The 24,168-nt window shown below is 43.9% G+C and overlaps 2 protein-coding genes across 4 annotated transcripts in view; both read right to left on the bottom strand.

The window, feature by feature from the left end:
- Positions 1-24,168, bottom strand: part of LOC126072044 (C-type lectin domain family 4 member G-like) — a 74,734-nt gene that overhangs the window by 18,453 nt on the left and 32,113 nt on the right. Inside the window, exon 10 of one of the 3 annotated variants that reach the window (XR_007516450.1) lies at positions 10,708-10,836. The exons of the other annotated variants lie outside the window; for them this stretch is intronic. The gene's annotated coding sequence lies outside the window, so the exon portion shown is untranslated. Of the gene's footprint in view, positions 1-10,707; positions 10,837-24,168 lie in introns of those variants that run through there. 3 annotated transcript variants of the gene reach the window in all.
- LOC126070871 (C-type lectin domain family 4 member G-like) lies at positions 10,851-13,898 on the bottom strand. The gene is made up of 9 exons (XM_049875209.1): positions 13,844-13,898; positions 13,407-13,508; positions 12,993-13,046; positions 12,790-12,852; positions 12,538-12,642; positions 12,107-12,190; positions 11,763-11,911; positions 11,504-11,619; positions 10,851-11,226 (listed from the first exon to the last, which is right to left on the bottom strand). Exons 1-9 carry the CDS (start codon positions 13,896-13,898, stop codon positions 11,088-11,090), a joined length of 867 nt encoding a protein of 288 aa, XP_049731166.1. The 3' UTR covers positions 10,851-11,087.

Here is a 24,168-nt window from a genome sequence, read left to right on the forward strand (position 1 = left end):
CCATCATCCCAGGCATGTAAGAAATACTAAATGTTCATTCATTTTTGCAAAAATATTTATTGAACACCTACTATGTGCCAGGCACAGATCTATGCACATTAATGAACAAAAGGAGCCAATTCTTTCCTTCTAGGAGCTGACGTGCTAGTGGAGGTGGGAGGAGACAGGCATTAAACAATGAACGTAATAAAAATGTAAACTGGGGGAAGACGGCGACATTGGCGCCATTGTTTAGGAAGCGCTGAGATTCTGCTTACGGTGATGGAAAATTTGACAGCGGAAGTTGGTGATGGTTGCACAACATGATTAATGTAATTGGTATCAGTAAATTGTACACGTGAAAAAGGTTAAAGTGACAAATGCTGTGTTATACATACATATATATAACATATAATAAAAAGAAAACTTTATAAACACAAAAAAATAACTTGTATAGCATAGTGAGTTCTCAATGAGGGAAGATATTGCCTTCCAAGGGACATTCGACAGTGTCTAGGGACATTTTTGTTATTTGGTTGTCACAACTGCTAGGGCAGATATAATAGCCATTTAGTGGATAGAGGCCAGGGATGGAGTTAAGCATCCTACAGTCCACAGGACAGCCCCCGCAGTACAGAATTGTCCCAAATATTGATAGTGCCAAGGGTGGGAGCACTAATCTAGCCCTGTATTCATTTCCCAGGGCTGCCGTAAGAAAGTGCCACAAAGACAGGGTAGCTTAAAACCACCGAAACGTACTGTCCTGCAGTTCTGGAGGTTAGAAGCCCAATGTTATCTGGTGGCAACCCCAGGCTCTGCTTGGTGTGACTAGAATTGGTCAATAAACGAGAGTCTGAGGTGGGAGAGCAGGAAAGGCACCTTTATTTCGTTGTGCAAGGAAAAGGAGTCAGTTGGAGCTGATGCTGCCAAGACTGCTCTTGTGGGTGAAGGGAAAAGTTATTTTAAGGCATTTACTTCTTAATCATAATATACAGGTGCAATGGGGTTTACATATAACTTCCAAGCAAGAAGGATTTTAAGGCAAAGCTATGGAGGAGGAAACCAAGCAAAGGAAAAAGGATTTTAATGCAACACTATGGAGGACGAAGTCAAGCAAAGAAAAACAGTATTTTGATGCAAAACTGTTTGAAGTTCTGTCTTATTCCCTCCATTTCTTTTTTGGATGTTGGTCATTCAGGGGTAGTGTTCATTGTGAACTATATTCTGCTTGGAATTATTTGGCATATTCTCAGGGAGAGGCAAATATTGGACCTAGGCCTTTCTGTGTGGTTTAAAGTTAGGAAAGGTGTGTGTCACCATACATATTCAAACTGTATGCTAAACAAATAATCTGAGAAGCTGGGCTATATGAAGAATGGGGCATCAGGATTGGAGGAAGACTCATTAACAACCTGCGTTATGCAGATGACACAACCTTGCTTGCTGAAAATGAAGAGGACTTAAAGCGCTTATCGATGAAGATCAAAGACCACAGCCCTTCAGTATGGATTACACCTCAACATAAAGAAAACAAAAATTCTCACCATTGAACCAATAAGCAACATCGTGATAAATGGAAAAAAGACTGAGATTGTCGAGGATTTCATTTTACTTAGATCTGCAATCAACACCCATGAAAGCAGCAGTCGAGAAATCAAAAGATGCACTACATTGGGCAGATCAGCTGCAAGAGATCTATTTAAAGTGCTCAAAAGCAAGGATGTCACCTTGAAGACTAAGGCGCACCTGACCCAAGCCATGGTGTTTTCAATCACCTCAGATGCATGCGAAAGCTGGACAATGAATAAGGAAGACGGAAGAAGAACTGATGCCTTCGAACTGTGGTGTTGGCAGAGAATGTTGAATACACCATTGATTGCCAAAAGAACCAACAAATTTGTCTTGGAAGAAGTGCAACCAGAATGCTCCTTGGAAGCAAGGATGGCGAGACTCCATCTCACATCCTTTGGAGGTGTGGTCAGGAGGGATCAGTCCCTGGAGAAGGGCATCATGCTTGGTAAAGCACAGGGTCAGTGAAAAAGAGGAAGACCCTCGACAAGGTGGAGTGACGCAGTGGCTGCAGCGATGGGCTGAAGCATAGCAGCAATTGTGGGGATGACGCAGGACCTGGCAGTGTTTGTCTGTTGTGCACAGAGTCGCTATGAGTCAGAACTGACTGGATGGCACCTAACAACACCAGCAGGCCTTTCATTGTGGCTACCGACCTCTTGTTGGTTTACGACTATTTACTAAATATTAAAAGAAAAAGATAAGAGTGGTTTTATGCCGTGTTTATGAATGTTTCCCTAAAATATATATTTTAAGGTTATCCTAGCTATTGTCTTTATACCTCAGGGCCCGGTTGATGTGTCTTAATGAACCCTTGTGAGTCCAGCTCCAGCTGGGTCACATTCTCTGTGCTCAAGGACAGGAAATAATGTCTTCAATATTATCTCCAAATCATTCTTTTCTTTTGATTGGAGATTGGAGATAACACATTGATGATTAATACCTGGACTTAGTTGAGCCCCTAGATGGTGGCCATGGCAGGCTCTCTAAACTCACAGTGCTGTTTTCCACTGGATACCATCTGGTTCTTCACCGGGGTCTTAAGAGCAACATTCCCATCGATCGCATTGCCAAGGTGAGCAGACTCGATGTATATCAACATTTTAGCCTGAGGCTTTTTTCAGTGTATGAGACAATAGAAGATAAGTTTTATTATGCCTAATGCTGTCACAACACAGACTAGAATATTATGATTTCTTGCAATAGTGCAACCTAGGGCATATTTGCTATTCTTTATCAGCACCACAATTCGAACTGCATGTTCTAGCATTTCATAGGAATAGGCTTTGCAGGTTCCTCACCTGGGCCTCTTGTGGTGCTTGAGAAACACTTGTGAATAAGAAAGTGATTGCGTGGCTGAAACTTCCCCTTGTTTTCTGGAAACTTTTTCCCCCACCCCTAGCTCCCACTCCTCACCCCTCCTGTCCAGCTCATGGTCCCCCTCCTTCCAGTTTCCCTTTGGCTAAACTACTCCTTTGTTTGCTGAAGCCCCAGGCCTCTTCCACCCACCTTCACCTCCAGGAGCCCTGTCCACTGTGGTGTAGTCACCAACCCTTCTACTTGCCTCAGTTTGCAGGCTCCCTGGGGACGTAATTCCAAAGAGCAGAGACCCTCCGGCCTCTGCTTTCTAGCCCTTTCATCCCGTGAAAACACACGTTATCAGCAGAACACCACCTGCTTCATGTCTTCCCCATGATCTGCTTCAACTTGCAGATTCACTTCCTCCTCTCATGCTCTTATCCAAGATAAGCTCCTCCACTGGGTTCTGTTGTTGTTGTTAGCTGCTGTCCAGTCTACCCCCAACACATGGTGACCCCGTGCACTACAGGAACTGACCCATTTTCATTGGCTGACTTTCAGAAGTAGATCTCCAGGCCTTTCTTCCTAGTCCATCTGAGTCTGGAAGCTCTGCTGAAACCAGTTCAGCATTAAAGCAACTCACAAGTCCCCAGTGACTGACAGCTGGTGGCTGTGCATGAGGTGCGTCAGCTGGGAATGGAACCTGGGCTTCCTGTATGGAAGACAAGAATTCTACCACTGAACCACGACTATCCCCTCACTTTTGTTCTTTGTTGTTGTTGTTAGGTGCCGTTGAGTCAATTTCAACTTATAGCAACCCCTTATGACAGAGTAGAACCGCCCCATGGTATTTTCTAAGCTGTAATCTTTATGGGAGCAGACTGCCAGGTTTTTCTTCTGTGGAGCCGCTAGGTGGGTTTGAATGGATAACCTTTTGGTTAGCAGCTGAGTGCTTAACTGTTGCTCCACCCGGGCTCCTTCACCTGGATTCTGTTGTTGTTAGGTGCCGTCGAGTCAGTTCCAACTCACAGCAGCCCTATGTACAACCGAACGAAACACTACCCGGTCCTGCGCCATCCTCGCAATCATTATGCTTGAGCCCATTGTTGCAACCACTGTGTCAATTCATCTTGTTGAGGGTCTTCCTCTTTTTCACTGACCCTCTGCCTGCAGTAGTTAAAGCAATTGACAGCTAACCTAAAGGCTGGCAGTTCAAAACCACCAGTGCCAGTCTGCTCCCGTAGAGATTTGTAGCCTCAGAAAACCTATGGGGTCAATAGGAGTCCGGAATCAACCCAATGGCAGTGGGTTGGTGTTTGGACTTTACCAATCATGATGTCCTTCTCCAGGGACTGGTCCCTCCTGATAATATGTCCAAAGTATGTGAGAATAGAACTTTTGAAAAATCTCCTGTGTCAAAAATTCCCTCCATGAGCAACCAAACCCCCCTATATTGCTGGAGGAAGGGTAAAATGGAACAACCACTTTGGAAAACCGTTGGGCAGATTCTTCTGAAGTGAAACATTCACTTACAATGCAACCTACTCCTAGATATTTACCCAAGAGCAGTAAAAATTTATGCTCATACGAAGGTTTGTACAAGAATATTCATAGCAGCTTTATTTATAATAATTCATGCTGGAAATAACACAAGCATACATTAACAGGTGAGTGGATAAAGAAATTGTCGTGTAAATATATCATGCAATACTCCTCAGCAATGAAAAGGAATATACAGAACAACGTGGGTGGACCTCGAAAACGAAAGAACCCAGACACAAAAGACTGCATGCTGTTTGTGATGGTTAATGTTATGTGTCAACTTGGTGAGGCTATGGTTCCCAGTTGTTTGGCCAAACACTAGTCTAGTTGCTGTCATGGAGTAGTTACAGATGAATAAATCAGTTGGCTTTGAGTAGGGCAAAATGTAACAGTAACATAACATAAAGTAATGGGATCTAACAGTGGTGAAATGAGTTCCTTTATGTGGCCTTTCGCCTTAATTCTTTGGGAAAACAGTTTGAGAGATTTTCCCCCTAAGCCCTGAGGAGTTACATTTGCCCTAGTTTTCTACCCCAGAGGGTTTGTTACTTTTGTCCAGGTTGATTAACATTTCCTGGGTAAGCTGTGAACAACTTGTGGTTTGATACTCTTTGTCTGTTCCTGGGCAGCAGCCTGCCTTGTGCTTTTATGCACCTTGCTGGGATTGGTCAACAGACTATGCAGATGAGGTGACTATAGCCTACTATGCAAATGAAGTGTCTATGGCCTACTGAGAGGGGATTGGTCAGTTTATGGCCATGCCTTGAAATTGACAAGGCGTTGTGAATACATGCAACCAACCTCACAGAAGTTTTCTAGACAGGAAGAAGCAGAAGGAAGAAAGAAGAAGCAGAGAGAGAAAGGAAGCAAGGGATCTCCTAAAAGAGCTGTAATGTGGTTCAAGGGCTGTAACACTGAAGACAGGGAGAGGCCCAGAACGGGCTCAGTGGCAGAGTTGGTGGTGACAGATGGCAGGACCCAGAAAAGCCTGTCCTCAGGGGACTGAAAGGAGGCCTGCATGGCAGAGAGGAGCTGATAGAGCTGTCCTGCACTGAAGAAGGGAGATGTCGCCTACATGCTTCCTGATCTTGATCCCTAGTTGTTCCCTGTTCCTTAATAAACCACTTAACTGTAAGTATGGTCTGTGAGTTCTGTGTGGCCATTGCAAGAGATTATCGAGCCCAGCAGAGAAGTGCCATAGGAGGGACGACTGGTGTCAGGATCGGTAAAAAAGTTGAAGAGTGGAGGTATGTCTGACCTCTACCTTGTGGGAATCAGCTTTGAGCTGATGAAGATTCTCATTAACCCCCTGAAGTTAGGCAGGTTCTGACGCTACTACTACTGCTCCCACTGTTTTATAGCAATGTAATAGAATTGCCTTACATGTAATGTAATTACTCTCCATAGTGTAATCTAATGTAATGTATGCAGTTACCGCAAATCTAATGTCATGTAATCACCTTCCATAATGTAAGCTCATGACATCTAATCAATCAGTTGAAAAAGGAGTTTCCTAGGATATGTTCTGTCTTTAGACTATATATAAATATTTTGGCGGAAGCCTGTCTGTCTCTCTCTCACACACACATACACAGAGGGGTAGAGGGAGGTGGTTTAGCCTTCATGCTTGTGAGGATTGTCTACAAGCCAAAGAACCAAGGTACACCCAGAACTGCTGAAAGGAAAGGAATCGACAGGGCCAAGACCCTGATTTAGATTTTTAGTTCCTAGAACCGTGAGAAAAAAAAAATCCAGTCTTTAAAGGTATCTGCTAGTCGTATTTGTGTTAAGCAGCACTAGGTAACAAAGACACTGCGTGAATGAATTCTATGAAATTCTAGAAAAGATAAGTCTAGACAGTGATAGAAAATAGATCAGCGGTGGCATGGGGCAGGGATGCGGATGAGAATTGACTGGGAAGGGACGGGAATAAATTTTCTGGGGTGATGGAAATGTTCTATATCTTGAATGTAATCATGGCTACACAGCTCTATACATTTGTCAAAACTCATTGAATTGTATGCTTGAAATGGTTGCATTTTGTCTAAATTATACCCCAATAAAGTTGATGAAGGAGAAGGACAAAGAGGAGAAGAGAAGGAGGAGGAATGGAATGAGGAAAAGTGGAAGAAGAATTAGAATTATACCTGAGACAACAAGCGCAAACCAGGAGAGCTTGAGGCAAACAGAGACATCAGGTCACCCTAGATAAGGTAACTACCGCCCATCTGTCATTACGGTGGCTTGCATGTTGCTGTGATGTTGGAAGCTAAGCCACTGCAGTTTCAACTACCAGCAGGTTCACTCATGCTAAACAGGTTTTAGAGGAGCTTTCAAACTAAAACAGACTAGGAAGAAAGGCCTGGTGATGTACTTCCAAAAATGAGCCAATGAAAACCTTATGGATCACAACAGAACATTATCCAACTCAATTGCATTGGACGTATCATCAGGAGGGATCAATCCCTGCAAGAGGACATTATGTTTGGGGAAGTAGAGGGCTAGCAATGGTGAGGGAGACTTTCAATGAGATGGATTGGCACAACAATGGACTTGATCATGCCAGCGACCTTGAGGATGAAAGAGGACCAGGTGATGTTTAGTTCTCTTGTACATAAGGTCACCGTAAGTTGGGGTTGACTTGATGGCAACTGGTTACCTGGTAAATAAGGCAACTGACGTGTATGTATTCTTAGGTGAAGAGGGGGTTAGGGTTATATCTCAAGTGATGACTGCATGTTATGGGTGAGTTAGAAGTTTATCATAAGTGTTTCCAGTGGTTTTTGCTGAATCATGGTTGCTTGCTTTTATTGGGGTATACAGATACTTACAAACGTGTCACAGCGTGTTACAGGATTGTCATAGGTGGTTGCCGGTGTGTTACAGGTTGTTACTGTTGAGTTATGCGTAAGGTATACGTTATACCTCATATTCATTTTGTCGTGCTCCTGTAACAAATGACTTCAAACTTAGTGGCTTAAAACAACACAAAGTTATTATCTTACAGTCCTGGAGATGTTTACCAGAAAGATATTTCATTGACTATGCAAAGGCATTCGACTGTGTGGATCATAACAAATTATGGATAACACTGCAAAGAATGGGAATTCCAGAACATTTAATTGTGCACATGAGGGACCAGTACCTAAATCAAGGGGCAGTTGTTCAAACAAAGTAAGACGGTACTGCGTGGTTTAAAGTCAGGAAAGGTGTGCATGAGGGTTGTATCCTTTCACCATACCTATTCAATCTGTATGCTGAGGAAATAATATGAGAAGCTGGACTGTATGAAGAAGAATGGGGCATCACGATTGGAGGAAGACTCATTAACATCCTGTGATATGCAAATGACTCAACCTTGCTTGCTGAAAGTGAAGAGGACTTGAAGCACTTACTAATGAAGATCAAAGACCACAGCCTTCAGTATGGATTACACCTCAACACAAAGAAAACAAAAATGTTCACAACTGGACCAATGAGCAACATCATGATAAAAGGAGAAAAGATTGAAGTTGTCAAGTGTTTCATTTTACTTGGATCCACAATCAACAGCCATGGAAGCAGCAGTCAAGAAATCAAAAGACGCGTTGTGTTGGGCAAATCAACTGCAAAAGACCTCTATAAAATGTTGAAAAGCAAATATGTCACTTGAAGACTAAGGTGTGCCTGACCCAAGCCATGGTATTTTCAATTGCCTCATATGCATACAAAAGCTGGACAATGAATAAGGAAGACCCAAGAAAAATTGCTGCCTTTGAATTGTGGTGTTGGCGAAGAATATTGAATATACCATGGACTGCCAAAAGAACCAACAAATTTGTCCTGGAAGAAGTACAACCGGAATGCTCCTTAGAAGCAAGGATGGCGAGACTGCATCTTACATACTTTGGACATGTTAATCAGGAGGAATCAGTCCCTGGAGAAAGACGTCATGCTTGGTAGAGTACAGGGTCAGCTAAGAAGAGGAAGACCCTCAATGTGATGGATTGACACAGTGGCTGCAACTATGGGCTGAAGCATAACAATGAGTGTGAAGATGCCCTTTCATTCTGTAGTACATAAGGTTGCTATGAGTCAGCACCTAACAACCACAACAACAAGAATTCTGGAGGGAAGAAGTCCGATATGAGTCTTACAGGACTGAACTCAAGGTGTTGGCAGGGCTATGTTCCTTCTGAGGGTTCAAGGGGACAATCTGTTCCCTTGCCTTTAAAAAATTTATACACTTTTTATTTTTGGTGGCAATATACACAATGAAACATACATCCATTCACAATTTCTACATCAGCAATTCAATAGCGTTGGTTACATGCTTCACATTGTGTCACCATTGTCACTAACTCTACTCATATTGTTCCAGCATCGTTAGTTTAGGCTCTCTGCCCCTGAAAGTCCTCATCTGTGCCTCAGATTAACTTGTCAGTTTACACTTACACAGATAATTGTTTATAAGAGCGCTGTGCTTGAGGCAAACATCCTTTACTAATTGGGCCAAACTGTTGTTGACTTTAACAATGAGTTCATGCCATAGTTTTGGTTCAAGGTTTGAAGATTATTTCCGAGCATTAGATTTGGAAGTTCTCCCGGTGTCAACCTCCAAATCTCCCAGTCTCAAGGGAGCCCTGGTGGTGCAGTGGTCAAGTGATATGGCTGCTAATCAAAAGCCTGGCGCTTCAAATTCACCAGCTGCTCCGTGGAAACCCAATGGGGCAATTCTAATCTGCTCTCTAGGGTTGTTATGGGGTGGACTTTGTTAAACAGCAATGGGTTTGAGTTTGGTTTTGTGCCCAGTCTCAATGAATCCAGTAAGTCTGTTTTCTGTATGAGTTTGAAGCTCTGTTCCACACTTTTCCTCCTTTTGATCAGGATCTAGCTGTTGGGTTCACCTTGATCAAATTTCTCAGTAATGGTAGCCGTAAACCATCCATGTTTCCTTGCCTTTTCCAGTTTCTAGAGGCAATCCACATTCATTGGCTTGCGGCCCCTTCCTCATCTTCAAAGCATGTCTCTGACCCTCCTGCCTCCCTCTTAAAAGCTTTTGGGCTTCTGACCTCCAGAATTGCCAGAGGATAAATGTGTATTGCTTTCAGCCACCCAGTGCTTGGTGATTTGTTATAGCATCGACAGGAACTCATACTCCTCCCAGCCAAGTGTCTGGAAATGCATCAGTCTGCCCACCAGTGCTCTGAGTGAGTAGGCTCCTTTTCTTGTTAGATGTGTTGTGGCATGCGGCAGGTATACGGGGTCCAGAGGAGGGTTCGGGGTTTGCTGGTTACAGCTCTGAAAGGTCTCTGCCTGGCCAGAGAGTTCAGATGATGGTGCCTCCTCCTTCTGCACTGTGGATGCTGTCAGGGCCAGGCAGCCTGGGGGTGCCTGGCAGCCTTTAGTTCTAGACGTGGTCCTGCCTAGACGCGGTTCTGCCACTGGTCTGTGACTCCCTTCGGTGGGACCTGCCTCCCTGGGAATTCTTGGAGAATTCCCAGAGGGGGAGCAGGAAATTTTGGGAATGCAGGGTGAATTCAGATCAAAAGTCCCCATAATGATGGAAAAATTGGGGAAGAGATACAGGTGATGGCTGATCACCATGATGAACATAGTTAATGTCACTGAACTATACATGTGAACATCGTCGAAATGGCAAATGTTGTTGTTATGTATATATTTGCTACAATAAAAATAAAACCAAAGCCAAAACAGATTGTTGCCCCCTTCTGTTTGTCTTTGAGGATAGCTAGGTAAGGATTTGATGCCTGGAGCTATAGCAGCCATCTTGCACCCATGAGGTAGAAGGCAAGAGACTGCCAAAGAAGCTGACCCACAGCCTTGACACCATTTACCTGCTGGATAGGGAGGTCCTGGTGATAAGGACTAGGCCTGACCCACCTCTGTGTCCCCCTCATCATGTGACCCCAAACCCCCTGCCAGGGGCTGAAGAAGCAGTGTTGCTGATAAGAAACTGCCTCTTTTACAGCCCTCTTGGCATGGGCAGGCTACCAGCACCAGTTGTCCTCGAGTCAACCCAGACTCATGGTGCCCCTGTGTATGTCCGATAGAACTGTGCTCTATAGTGTCTTCAATGGTTGATTTTCCAGAAGTAGATCACCAGGCTTTTCTTTCAATTCAGGTCTGGTGGGGATTTGAACTACCAACCTGGCAATTACCAGAGGAGCAAATTCACCGTTGGAACCACCCACTGGGTTTCAGGGCATCATAGGGACGTGAGGCCACTTAGAGAGGCCAGGGGGTCACTCGCAGGGATCGTAACAGGGTCACGGGGATATAAAGCTTACAACAGCTCTGCCGAGCCAGGAGCCAAGATTCATTTCTCAAATATTTATTGATGTGCCTCCGGCTGTGAAGACAGCTCACAAGACTCTTGTCACTGAGGCCAACAGTCAGGGGAAGATGCAGGGAAAACAAACAGCTCCATCCTTGAGTCCCCTGAACCTGGCTAGGGAGGGAAGTGTGGTCAGACCACCTAGGTCCTGAACGGGGGGCGGAGGCGCTAGGAACTGGATTTGGGAGCCAGTGGAAACACAGTCAGATCCGCCTGTGAGGTGGTGCAGTGAGGTTGGATCGAGGACCCAGAGCGCAGGTAGAGGACCAGGCTGGGTTGGGGTGGGGGAGCAAGTCTGAGCAGTGGTGGGTGGGTGGTGAAATTGATGGCGGTGGGCGTGGCTCCAGGGCACAGGGCGGAGTCAGCAACTGCGCCTTTTCTCACAGATCCAGTTGTCCTTCAACTCGTCACATGGTGCATCGTTCCACAGCCCCGTGTGCAGCATCATGACGCAGTCTTCTTTCCCCCACGAATCATTAGGCTCCCCCTCGTTCCAGTGGCTGTAGTGGTTGGGTGGGGCTGTTACTGATACTGGGCTTGGGGTCCAGCTTTCCTGCCCAGGGTATACCTGTTTATTTCTTGGGTCTCATAGGCACCCCGCGAGTCTAACTTGAGCACAGCCCTGGGATATAACTTTCTTCAGCCGATTCCTGGGGTCTAGCCTGAGCACCCCTAAGGATCTAGCCTGAGCAAACGAGCCCCCGAGATCTGGCCAAAGCATTCTCCTGGAGTTTGACCTGTCCCGCCTCCCCAAGTCACCGGGAGCCCTTCCCTCACCTGAAGGTGACCTGGACGCCGTCCACCCACTGGTAGCCCTTGATCCTGCCCTCGCGTCGCACGGCCTTCAGGCCCAGCCAGTAGCCTAGCCCACGCGTGTTCCGACTCAGGAAGGTCTGGGCGGGAGGGGAGACTGGAGCCTGCCGAGTCGCCCTGCCCCGCCCCGCCCCTCCCCGCCCCTCCCCGCCCCGCCCGGCCTCGCCGGGACCCCGCTCCCACCCCCTCGGGCGAACAGAGACTTCCCTCAGCCACAGCGCACCTGCTCCTCTAGGCCGCCCACGATCACCAAGTGCGCGCCGCGGTCTGCGCAGCTCTTCTGCGCCTCTTGCCAAGTGTCTCGCTGCGATGAGAAAAAGTAGCAGGAGCCCTCGAAGGGTATCCACGACGTGGGGCACGGCTCGCAGGAGTCTGCAGGGATGGGCAGGAGTCAAGAAAGGTCAGACCGCTCCCCCGCGGGGCAGACCAAGAGAATGGGGTGAGCTGGCCTCCCGGCACAGGGGCTGTGCCAGAAAACTCGGGGCCGAGGTCAAAGGGATGGGCAGATCAGGGGACCCCGAGGCCCACGTGCAGCGTCCAAGTGCCCCCCTCGGCGCTCACTATTACCAAGCTTGGGGGCCTCCAGTGCCCGGAGCAGCTCACTGCGGATGTCCTCACGGTCCCTGCCCGCCTGGGCTAAGTCCTTTGTCACTGTGAGGTCAGAAAAGTCGAGTTTATAGCTAGGGTTTGGGTCAGGAGCAGAGTCATGCCTGGGTAATGGGCAGGCTCCATTTCAGAGTCGACGTCAGGGTGGGTGCCAGAGTCAAGAATAACATCGAGGTCAAGGACATTTAAAGCTGGGTAGGGTCCAGTTGTGGTTGGGGAGAGGAGTCGTGTTCAAGGTCAGAGTCCAGACGTCAGGGTCAGGATGGAGGGCACGCTCAGGATCAGGCTCACAAGATGGGGTTGGGCGGAGTCCCAGGGGGTGCGAATGTGAGTCAGGGTCAGGTCAAGGCCATGGTCAGGGATCTGAAGTCTTGGTCACCACCCAGGCTTACCGCGCTCCCGCAGCTCATTCAGAGCGCTCCCCTGCTCCATTAGCTTCTTCTGTGCCTCCCCGAGTTCGCCCCGCGTGGTCCGTAGCTGCTCCTGAGCCTCAGAGCCTGGGAAAGTAGTGGCGGAGAGGAGAGAGTGAGGCATCTGAGACCAGCTCGCGCAGTCCACGCATCCCGCTTCTACCCACCTCCTCCAATTCCGCCCGGAGCCCCACACCCTCAAACCACAAGCCTGGACCCTGCTGGCTGGCTCACAACAGGTCCTGCAGACTGCGACCTCCTCCTCCAGGACACCCAGTGCTGCCTTCTGCTTTGAGGCTGGAACACACACACACACACACACACACACACACGCCAGGGTCATCAGCAGTGAATCAGCGACAAGCTTCTCACCCTGGGGCCAGCCCTGGGGACCATAGGGTCCCCCGCCCTCACTTGTGCCACCTTTCTGTACACACCATTTGTCCACAGCTGGTCCTGGTGGTCATGTAATGCTTCACGCTCTGTGGAGGCTGTAGGGAGAGGTTGCTGCAGGTGCTGTCAGGGGACTCAGGAACCCTCCCCAGCCCAGTGGTGCAGGGACCCCAGTCTTGGGATGGCCAGAGGGGGAAGGCACCTATAGAGTGCACTCACACCTCAAGTGGAGAAAAAGGAGCAGTCAGATGTCTACAGGGGAACATACACACCCATGCATGCACACACAGCACACATACATGCCCACACGTGTGTGCACACAGCATGAGGATCTACACACTCTCACATGTACTCACAGTCATTCCCAGGCAGGGGTCTGGGACCCAGCAGGTGGGCCAGGGAGGGCTGTAGCCCCAGAAGGGCGAAACATAGCCTCCCCCCATCCTGTAGTCACTTACCTTTGGACAATAAGATGCTCAGAACAAGGGCCCACAGGACTACCGTGACCACTAGTGCCAGGGCCACCAAGAGGGACTTCCACCCCCAGCATCTCCAGCACCCTACAGGAACACAGGTGGACTCCTGGGTTCCCCTGCACTAGGACCATCCTGGATTCCTGAGTCCCTCTGGAATGAGTCCTGAACACTTGAGTCCTTCCAGAAATTGAGGTTCAGAGAGAGAGGTTCAGTAATTTACCCACTGTCACTCAGCCCCTAAGTGGCATAGTTAGGATTTGAACTCAGGTCCACATGGCTCTAGGGCCTGTGTTGGCTCTCCTGCACCCTCTACCTGGACTCCCTCTTGGCTCTTCCTCCCCCTCGCCCATCAAACCCCAGACCACTGCAGCAGAGAGGGACCCAGAGAGGGGTCAGGGAGGCAGCCCCATCCCCCATACCTCTGGGGAGTTCTTCAGGCTCACTGCCCGACTTGCTGTACCCTGAGTTGTCCATGGTAGTGCATGCCGCATGTGCAGGCACCCAGCCCTGGGCATAGATATAAATTAGCCCCCACCCCCACCCTGCTCCACCCACTTTCCCTTCCTTCCTTCCCATCTCCTCTGTCTCAATTCCTGGTACCAGGTTCCCGTGACCAATTGCACGGCTAGGCCCTTGCTGGTTTGGGCTGGATTTTGGGGGTGGGGGGACAGTTACAGCCTCCCTGGTCAGGTAGCTGGGGCTACATCCCCTAAGCTGGAGTTGGGGGCTTTGCTTTGGACCTTGGTCCTCATCTCTTTAAAGACTGGGCTGGTCTTCCCTTCAAAGGGGACATGTGGCACCCAGCCAAATTCTGGCCCCTACTGGTTCCACAGAAAGTCTCCTAGGGGTTGGCCCCAGACAAGTTCAGCTTTCTTTCTCAAACCTACCCCCTGCAGGTGCCCACTAGAGGCAGAGCCTGACCCTGACTTAATCTCATCCCTCTTGGCCCCAAGGGAGGAAACAGATGTTTGTTAGGAGGTGTTCAGCTAAACTACTGAGCTCTGGCAGTGGGCAGGGCGTGGAGTGGGGCACTCAGGCATGTGTGTAGCTTCTAGAAGCCTCAGTTTTCTCGTCTGTGGAAAGGGGGACAGTGACAGGGCCTCCCACACAGGGATGTTGTGAGAATGAAATGGTGTTATGCATGTCAAATCTCCCATCATCCCAGGCATGTAAGAAATACTAAATGTTCATTCATTTTTGCAAAAATATTTATTGAACACCTACTATGTGCCAGGCACAGATCTATGCACATTAATGAACAAAAGGAGCCAATTCTTTCCTTCTAGGAGCTGACGTGCTAGTGGAGGTGGGAGGAGACAGGCATTAAACAATGAACGTAATAAAAATGTAAATTGGGGGAAGACGGTGACATTGGCGCCATTGTTTAGGAAGCGCTGAGATTCTGCTTACGGTGATGGAAAATTTGACAGCGGAAGTTGGTGATGGTTGCACAACATGATTAATGTAATTGGTATCAGTAAATTGTACACGTGAAAAAGGTTAAAGTGACAAATGCTGTGTTATACATACATATACATAACATATAATAAAAAGAAAACTTTATAAACACAAAAAAATAACTTGTATAGCATAGTGAGTTCTCAATGAGGGAAGATATTGCCTTCCAAGGGACATTCGACAGTGTCTAGGGACATTTTTGTTATTTGGTTGTCACAACTGCTAGGGCAGATATAATAGCCATTTAGTGGATAGAGGCCAGGGATGGAGTTAAGCATCCTACAGTCCACAGGACAGCCCCCGCAGTACAGAATTGTCCCAAATATTGATAGTGCCAAGGGTGGGAGCACTAATCTAGCCCTGTATTCATTTCCCAGGGCTGCCGTAAGAAAGTGCCACAAAGACAGGGTAGCTTAAAACCACCGAAATGTACTGTCCTGCAGTTCTGGAGGCTAGAAGCCCAATGTTATCTGGTGGCAACCCCAGGCTCTTCTTGGTGTGACTAGAATTGGTCAATAAACGAGAGTCTGAGGTGGGAGAGCGGGAAAGGCACCTTTATTTTGTTGTGCAAGGAAAAGGAGTCAGTTGGAGCTGATGCTGCCAAGACTGCTCCTGTGGGTGAAGGGAAAAGTTATTTTAAGGCATTTACTTCTTAATCATAATATACAGGTGCAATGGGGTTTACATATAACTTCCAAGCAAGGAGGATTTTAAGGCAAAGCTATGGAGGAGGAAACCAAGCAAAGGAAAAAGGATTTTAATGCAACACTATGGGGGAGGAAGTCAAGCAAAGAAAAACAGTATTTTGATGCAAAACTGTTTGAAGTTCTGTCTTATTCCCTCCATTTCTGTTTTGAACGTTGGTCATTCAGGGGCAGTGTTCATTGTGAACTATATTCTGCTTGGAATTATTTGGCATATTCTCAGGGAGAGGCAAATATTGGACCTAGGCCTTTCTGTGTGGTTTAAAGTTAGGAAAGGTGTGTGTCACCATACATATTCAAACTGTATGCTAAACAAATAATCTGAGAAGCTGGGCTATATGAAGAATGGGGCATCAGGATTGGAGGAAGACTCATTAACAACCTGCGTTATGCAGATGACACAACCTTGCTTGCTGAAAATGAAGAGGACTTAAAGCGCTTATCGATGAAGATCAAAGACCACAGCCCTTCAGTATGGATTACACCTCAACATAAAGAAAACAAAAATTCTCACCATTGAACCAATAAGCAACATCGTGATAAATGGAAAAAAGACTGAGATTGTCGAGGATTTCATTTTACTTAGATCCGCAATCAACACCCATGAAAGCAGCAGTCGAGAAATCAAAAGATGCACTACATTGGGCAAATCAGCTGCAAGAGATCTATTTAAAGTGTTCAAAAGCAAGGATGTCACCTTGAAGACTAAGGCGCACCTGACCCAAGCCATGGTGTTTTCAATCACCTCAGATGCATGCGAAAGCTGGACAATGAATAAGGAAGACGGAAGAAGAACGGATGCCTTTGAACTGTGGTGTTGGCAAAGAATGTTGAATACACCATTGATTGCCAAAAGAACCAACAAATTTGTCTTGGAAGAAGTGCAACCAGAATGCTCCTTGGAAGCAAGGATGGTGAGACTGCATCTCACATCCTTTGGAGGTGTGGTCAGGAGGGATCAGTCCCTGGAGAAGGGCATCATGCTTGGTAAAGCACGGGGTCAGCGGAAAAGAGGAAGACCCTCAACAAGGTGGAGTGACGCAGTGGCTGCAGCGATGGGCTCAAGCATAGCAGCAATTGTAGGGATGACACAGGACCTGGCAGTGTTTGTCTGTTGTGCACAGAGTCGCTATGAGTCAGAACTGACTGGATGGCACCTAACAACACCAGCAGGCCTTTCATTGTGGCTACTGACCTCTTGTTGGTTTACAACTATTTACTAAATATTAAAAGAAAAGATAAGAGTGGTTTTATGCCGTGTTTATGAATGTTTCCCTAAAATATATATTTTTAAGGTTATCCTAGCTATTGTCTTTATACCTCAGGGCCCGGTTGATGTGTCTTAATGAACCCTTGTGAGTCCAGCTCCAGCTGGGTCACATTCTCTGTGCTCAAGGACAGGGAATAATGGCTTCAATATTATCTCCAAATCATTCTTTTCTTTTGATTGGAGATTGGAGATAACACATTGATGATTAATACCTGGACTTAGTTGAGCCCCTAGATGGTGGCCATGGCAGGCTCTCTAAACTCACAGTGCTGTTTTCCACTGGATACCATCTGGTTCTTCACCGGGGTCTTAAGAGCAACATTCCCATTGATCACATTGCCAAGGTGAGCAGACTTGGTGTATATCAACATTTTAGCCTGAGGCTTTTTTAAGTGTATGAGACAATAGAAGATAAGTTTTATTATGCCTAATGCTGTCACAACACAGATTAGAATATTATTATTTCTTGCAATAGTGATTTAGCTCATGTATTTATTCTTGGTGGTAACTAATCAAATAAATCTGGTGTTCGTAAGGGTGGTACGGTGTGTAGGCAAATAGTTTGTTGTTTAATTCTAGGTATATCCTGTTTTCCTTTTCCTGTATTATTTATCTGAATACAACATGAGGTATTTGCTACAGTACAGATTTTCCTTTCTTGGGCTAAAAAATCTAAGAGTATTTTGTTATCTCATGTCACCTTGGCTAATGAGGTTGGAGATTGCTGTGGTATTTTTATCTCATTAGCAACTTCATCTGTTATTTGTCCCAAAAATTTTGATAAATTTCTTAAAGATTTTTTTCAATTTAACTACACCATAATAGGAATTAAAGCTACCAACCCCACCCTGAGTATTGGACCAATGGGTTTATTTTTGACTCTTATTTTATAATGTGTAACAATTTAACATTTACCTTTCAATATTTCCTAGAATCGTTACTATGACTCTCCGAAGATAATCTTAAAATCCTCAAAGTGCATTGCCCATGCATTCACTAGGGATCTAAACAAAAGATTCCTCATGCAAACTCACTGTCAGTTGGAAAGAGATCATTTTAATTAGTATAGTTGGATCCACCACATAAAAACATATATCCATAAAAAGCGCACAAAGTTTGTCTAGAGAAAACAGAAGGTCTGGAAAACTTTACATGTGACAACCAAATTTTCATTAGAGAATACAAGATTAGCAAGATAACACAGAATGAACCTCTCCTGTTAGAGGTCTTCAGTTAATGTTTAAAACATACTAAATATTCTTCCGTGGGGCAAGCTGTTCTTCCTTGGTTTACCTACTAACAGTCATGGGTCACTTTCTCAGAAGCAGAAGTGGCACAAAACTGTTCTTTGAAAGAACTAATAGGAAATCCAATGCTATCCTATTTTGTAAAAATCATAACTTGAATGAATTTCAGACACTTCTCTGGTTATGATATTTACAACTTTGCTAAGTTTACCAATAAGAACTTCTAATTCAAGAGTTACAATATCTAAACCCATTAGTTAGACAATTTAGGAGAAAGGAAAATGGCTTCTTATATCCAGAAAGTTGGACCTTAAAATATCAGCAATGTTCCCACATAAAACCCATAGAATCCTTTTACTCAGTCTAATGTAGTTAATTTCTGTTCTATGTAATTCTAGATCAGCCACAATCTGTGAACCCATCAGATTTTACATGAGAGTTCTGGAAACCTTGATTCAGTCTAGTCACAGTCCTTTCCATAAATCCAATATAGTCCTTCTTTTTGTTGAGATATTTTGGTCAAACATTTTCAGAAAATCACCAAAGTAAAAACTTCTCTGCAGTTGACAAATCTTAACATGGCCATGATTAATTTATAAACGTAATACTCTTAATTACAAAAACTCAGAGCCAAATGAAGTCAATTAAAAAAAAACTTTAGACAAAAATATTTCTAAATATACCCCAAAAGAAAAACATTAAGGCATATCATAATCACATTTACTAAAACCAAAGACAAAGAAAAAATCCTGAGAGCAGCTCAAGAAAAACAAAAAGTCACATACAGGGGAGAAACAATAAGACTAAGCTCTGATTATTCGGCAGAAACCATGTGGGCAAGAAGGCAATGGAATGATATACATAAAACCTTGAAAGAAAAACATTGCCAACCACAAATAATATATCCTGCAAAACTTTTGTTGAAATATGATGGTGAAATGAGGGCATTTTCAGATAAACAGAAATTAAGGAAATATGTAAAAACCAAACCAAACCTACAAGAATTATTAAAGGGAGTCTTTTGGTCTGAGAACAAACAACATCAGACTACAGCCTGAATCTAGGACACAAGGTTGTACCAGCCAAATACCAACATAGGAAATGAACTCTCAAGGACTATCCAAAACCAAAAGAACTGCAACAGGGAACCAGAGAGGTTAATCTGTAAATGACAAAGCAATAAAAAAGGGAATAAATGGTATAGGTATAGAACTTTCTAAGGGAGAGGAAGGCAAGACAATACAAAGTAATAATAGACTGGTTCATACCTAAGATGATAAGGGTAAATTTCAAGGTAACTACAAAGAAAGTTAACAAACCTACTCATCAAAATAAAGAAGTAAAACATAAAGTCTCAATAAAAACAAAATCTACAAAAACAAAAGAAATGAAAAAGAAATCCACAAACAAAAGGAACTCAGAACAGGAGAGTAAGAGGAATAAAGAAAACGTTAGCACCACAAAAAAAAGGCAGTACAAAATGGCAGCAATAAACTTACACCTATCAATAATTATACTGAATGTAAATGGCCTAAATCTACCCATAAAGAGACACAGAGTGACAGAATGGATTAAAAAAAAAAAAAACAAAACAGGATCCATCAATATGCTGTCTACAAGAGACACACCTTAGAAACAAAGGCGTAAATTTATTAAAAATCAAAGGATGGAAAAAAAATATCAAGCAAATAATTACCAAAAAAGGGCAGGAGTGGCAATACTAATCTCAGATAAAATGGACTTTAAAACAAAATCCACCATAAAAGACAAAGAAGGGCACTATGCAATGATTAAAGGGACAATCGATCATGAAGACTTAACCATAATAAACATCTACACACCCAATGACAGGGCTTCAAAATACATAAAACAAACTCTAACAGCACTGAAAAGAGAAATTGACAGTTCCACAATAATAGTAGGAGACTTCAACACACCACTCTCTGTAAAGGACAGAACATCTAGAAAGAAACTCAACAAAGATACAGAGGTGCTAAAGAGCACAATCAGCCAACTTGACCTCATAGACATATATACAACACCCCCACCCAACAGCTGCAAAGCACACATTCTTTTCCACCTCACATGGAACGTTCTCCAGAATAGACCACATCTTAGGCCACAGAGCAACCCTCAACAAAATCCAAAATACTGAAGTAATACAAAGTATCTTCTCTGACCACAATGCCATCAAAGTAGAAATTAACAACAGGAAGAGCAAGGAAAAAAAAAATCAATTACATAGAAACTGAATAACACCCTGCTTAAAAACCACTGGGTAATAAAAGAAATCAGAGGTGGAATCAAAAAATTTCTAGAATCAAACAAGAAAGAAAACACATCATACATTGGGGACACAGCAAAGGCAGTCCTCAGAGGTCAATTTATAGCAATAGATGTACACATCAAAAAAGAAGAAAGGAACTAAATCAAAACATTACCTACACAACTTGAACAAATAGAAAGAGAACAGCAAAAGAAGCCCACAGCCAAAAGAATAACAGAAATAATAAAGATCAGAGCAGAGATAAATGAAATAGAGAATAGAAAAACAATAGAAAGAGTCAACAAAACCAGAAGCTGTTTTTTTGAAAGACTCAACAAAATTGACAAACCACTGGCCAAATTGACAAAAGAAAAACAGGAGAGGACACAAATAACCCAAATAAGAAATGAAATGGGGGACATTACAACAGACCCAACTGAAATAAAGCAGATCATAACAGAGTATTATGGAAAACTATACTCCAACAAATTTGAAAACCTAGAGGAAATAGACAAATTTTTAGAAACACAGTACCTACCCAAGCTAACACAAAATAATGCTGCAAATCTGAATAGACCCATAACAAGGGATTGAAAGGTAATACTACAAAAAAAAAAAAAAACCTCCCAACAAAAAAAAAAAAAAGCCCTGGCCCGGATGGCTTTACTAGAGAATTCTACCAAACATTCAGAGAAGAGCTTATACCAGTACTACTCAAATTATTTCAGAACATAGAAAAGGAAGCAATACTTCCAAATTCATTCTATGAAGCCAGCATAACCTGATACCAAAACTAGGCAAAGACACACAAAAAAGAAAATTACAGATCAATATCTCTCATGAATATAGATACAAAAATTCTCAACAAAATTCTAGCCAACAGAATTCAGCATCATACTAAAAAAAAAAAAAAAAACCGCAACCAAGGATGATGCATACCAGGTCTGCAAGGATTGTTCAACGTTAGAAAATCAATCAACGTAATCCACCACATAAATAAAAAGAAAGGATCACGTGATCATCTCAATCGATGCAGAAAAGGCATTTGACAAAGTCCAACACCCATTTCTGATAAAAACTCTCAATGAAACAGGTATAGAAGGAAAATTCCCCAACATAATAAAGAGCATATATGCAAAACCAACGGCCGACATCATTCTTAATGGAGAGAGGTTGAAAACATTCCCCTCAAGAACAGGAACAAGACAAGGACGCCCTTTATCACCACTTCTATTTAACATTGTGCTGGAAGTCTTAGCTAGAGCAATAAGGCAAGAAACAGAAATAAAGGGCATCCAAACTGGTAATGAAGAAGTTAAAATCTCCCTTTTTGCAGGTGATATGATACTATACATAGAAAACCAAAAAAACTCCACAGGAAAACTACTGGAACTAATAGAAAGATTCAGCAGAGAAGCAGGATGCAAGATAAACATACAAAAACCAATTGGATTCTTATACATCAATAAAGAGAAAAATGAAAAAGAAATCAGGAAAAAAATACCATTTATAATAGCCCCTCCGCCTCAAAAATACTTGGGAATAAATCTAACCGGGGATGTAAAAGACCTATACAAAGAAAACTGCAAACCACTACTGCAAGAAACCAAAAGAGATCTACATAAATGGAAAAAGATACCATGCTCATGGATAGGTAGACTCAACATTGTGAAAATGACAATTCTACTCAAAGTGATTTACAAATACAATGCAATACCAATCCAAACACCAACAACATTCTTTAAAGAGATGGAAAAACTTATCATTAACTTTTTATATGGAAAGGCAAGAAGCACCTGATAAGTAAAGCACTACTGAAGAATAAAGTAGGAGGACTCACACTACCTGACCTCAGAACCTACTATACAGCTACTATAATCAAAGCAGCCTGCTACTGATACAACAACAAATACACTGACCAATGGAACAGAATTGAGAACCCAGATGTAAATCCATCTACCTATGGTCACCTGATCTTTGACAAGGGCCCAAAGCCCATCAAATGGGGAAAAGACAGTCTTTTTAACAAACTGTGTGGGCAAAACAGGATGTCCATCTGCAAAAAAATGAAACAAGACCCATACCTCACACCCTATACAAAAACTAACTCAAAATGGATGAAAGACCTAAATATAAAGCCAAAAACCATGAAGTTCATAGAAGAAAAAATACGATCAATGCTAGGGGCCCTAATACATGGCATTAACAGGATACAAACCACAACCAACGACACACAAGGTCCAGAGGATAAGGGAGATAACCAGGATCTTCTAGAAAGTAAACACTTATGCTCATCAAAAGAGTAAAAAGAGAACCTACAGACTGGGAAAAATTTTTTGGCTATTACAAATCAGACAAAGGTCTAATCTCTAAAATCTACAAGAAAACCCAACACCTCTACAACAAAAAGACAAATAATCCAATTAAAAAATGGGCAAAAGACATGAACAGAGACTTCACTGAAGAAGACATTCAAGTGGCCAACAGACACATGAGGAAATGCTCACAATCTCTAGCCATTAGAGAAATGCAAATAAAAAACAAAAGGAGATACCATCTCACCCCAGCATTACTGGCACGAATCAATAAAACAGGAAATAACAAATGTTGCAGAGGCTACGGGGAGATCGGAACTATTATGCACTGCTGGTGGGAATGCAAAATGATACAACCATTTTGGAAAACCATATGGCACTTCCCTAGAAAGCCAGAAATAGAAATACCATATGATCCAGTAATCCCACTCCTAGGAGTATATCCTAGAGAAACAGAGTCATCACACGAATAGACGTATGCGCACCCATTTTCATTGCAGCATTGTTCACAATAGCAAAAAGATGGAAACAACCTAAATGCCCATCAACAGATGAATGGATAAACAAACTGTGATACATACACACAACAGAGTACTACACAACAATAAAGAACAAAGGTGAATCTGTGAAGCATCTCATAACATGGATGAATCTGGAGGGCATTATGCTGAGTGAAATAAGTCAATCACAAAAGGACAAATATTGTATGAGACCACTACTATAAATACTCATGAAAAGGTTCACGTATAAAAAGAAACAATGTTTGATGGTTACAAGGGAGGGAGAGGTGGGGATGGAAAAACACTTAATTGGCAATAGGTAAGTGGAACTTTTGGTGAAGGGTAAGACAGTACACAGTACTGGGGAAGTCAGCACACAACCTGTAGAAGGCAAGGTCATGGTAGCTCCATAGACACACCCAAACTCCCTGAAGGACTGAATTGCTGGGCTGAGGGCTGGGGACTGTGGTCTCGGGTAACATCTAGCTCTTCTGGCACAACAGCGTTTATAAAGAATATGTTCTACATTCTACTTTGGAGAGTAGCATCTGGGGTCTTAAAAGCCTGCGAGTGGCCATCTAGGATACTCCACTGGTCTCCCCCTTTGGGAGCAAGGAAGAATGAAGAAAGCTAAAGACACAAGGGAAAGATTAGTTCAAAGGACTAATGGACCACATATACCACAGCCTCCACTAGTCTGAGTCCAGTACAACTAGATGATGCCCAGCTACCACCACTAACTGCTCTGACAGGCATCACAATAGAGGGACCCAGACAAAGCTGGAGAAAAATGTATAACAAGATTCTAACTCGAAAAGAAAGACTAGGGGAGTATGGCCCCTGGACACTCTTTCAGCTCAGTGATGAAGTCACTCCTGAGGTTCACCCTTCAGTCAAAGATTGAACAGGCACATGGAACAAAACAAGACTAATGGGGCGCACCAGCCTTGGGGCAGGAATTGGAAGGCAGCGGGGAACAGGAAA

Source organism: Elephas maximus, chromosome 3 (assembly GCF_024166365.1).
Source record: "Elephas maximus indicus isolate mEleMax1 chromosome 3, mEleMax1 primary haplotype, whole genome shotgun sequence".
NCBI lineage: Eukaryota > Metazoa > Chordata > Mammalia > Proboscidea > Elephantidae > Elephas > Elephas maximus.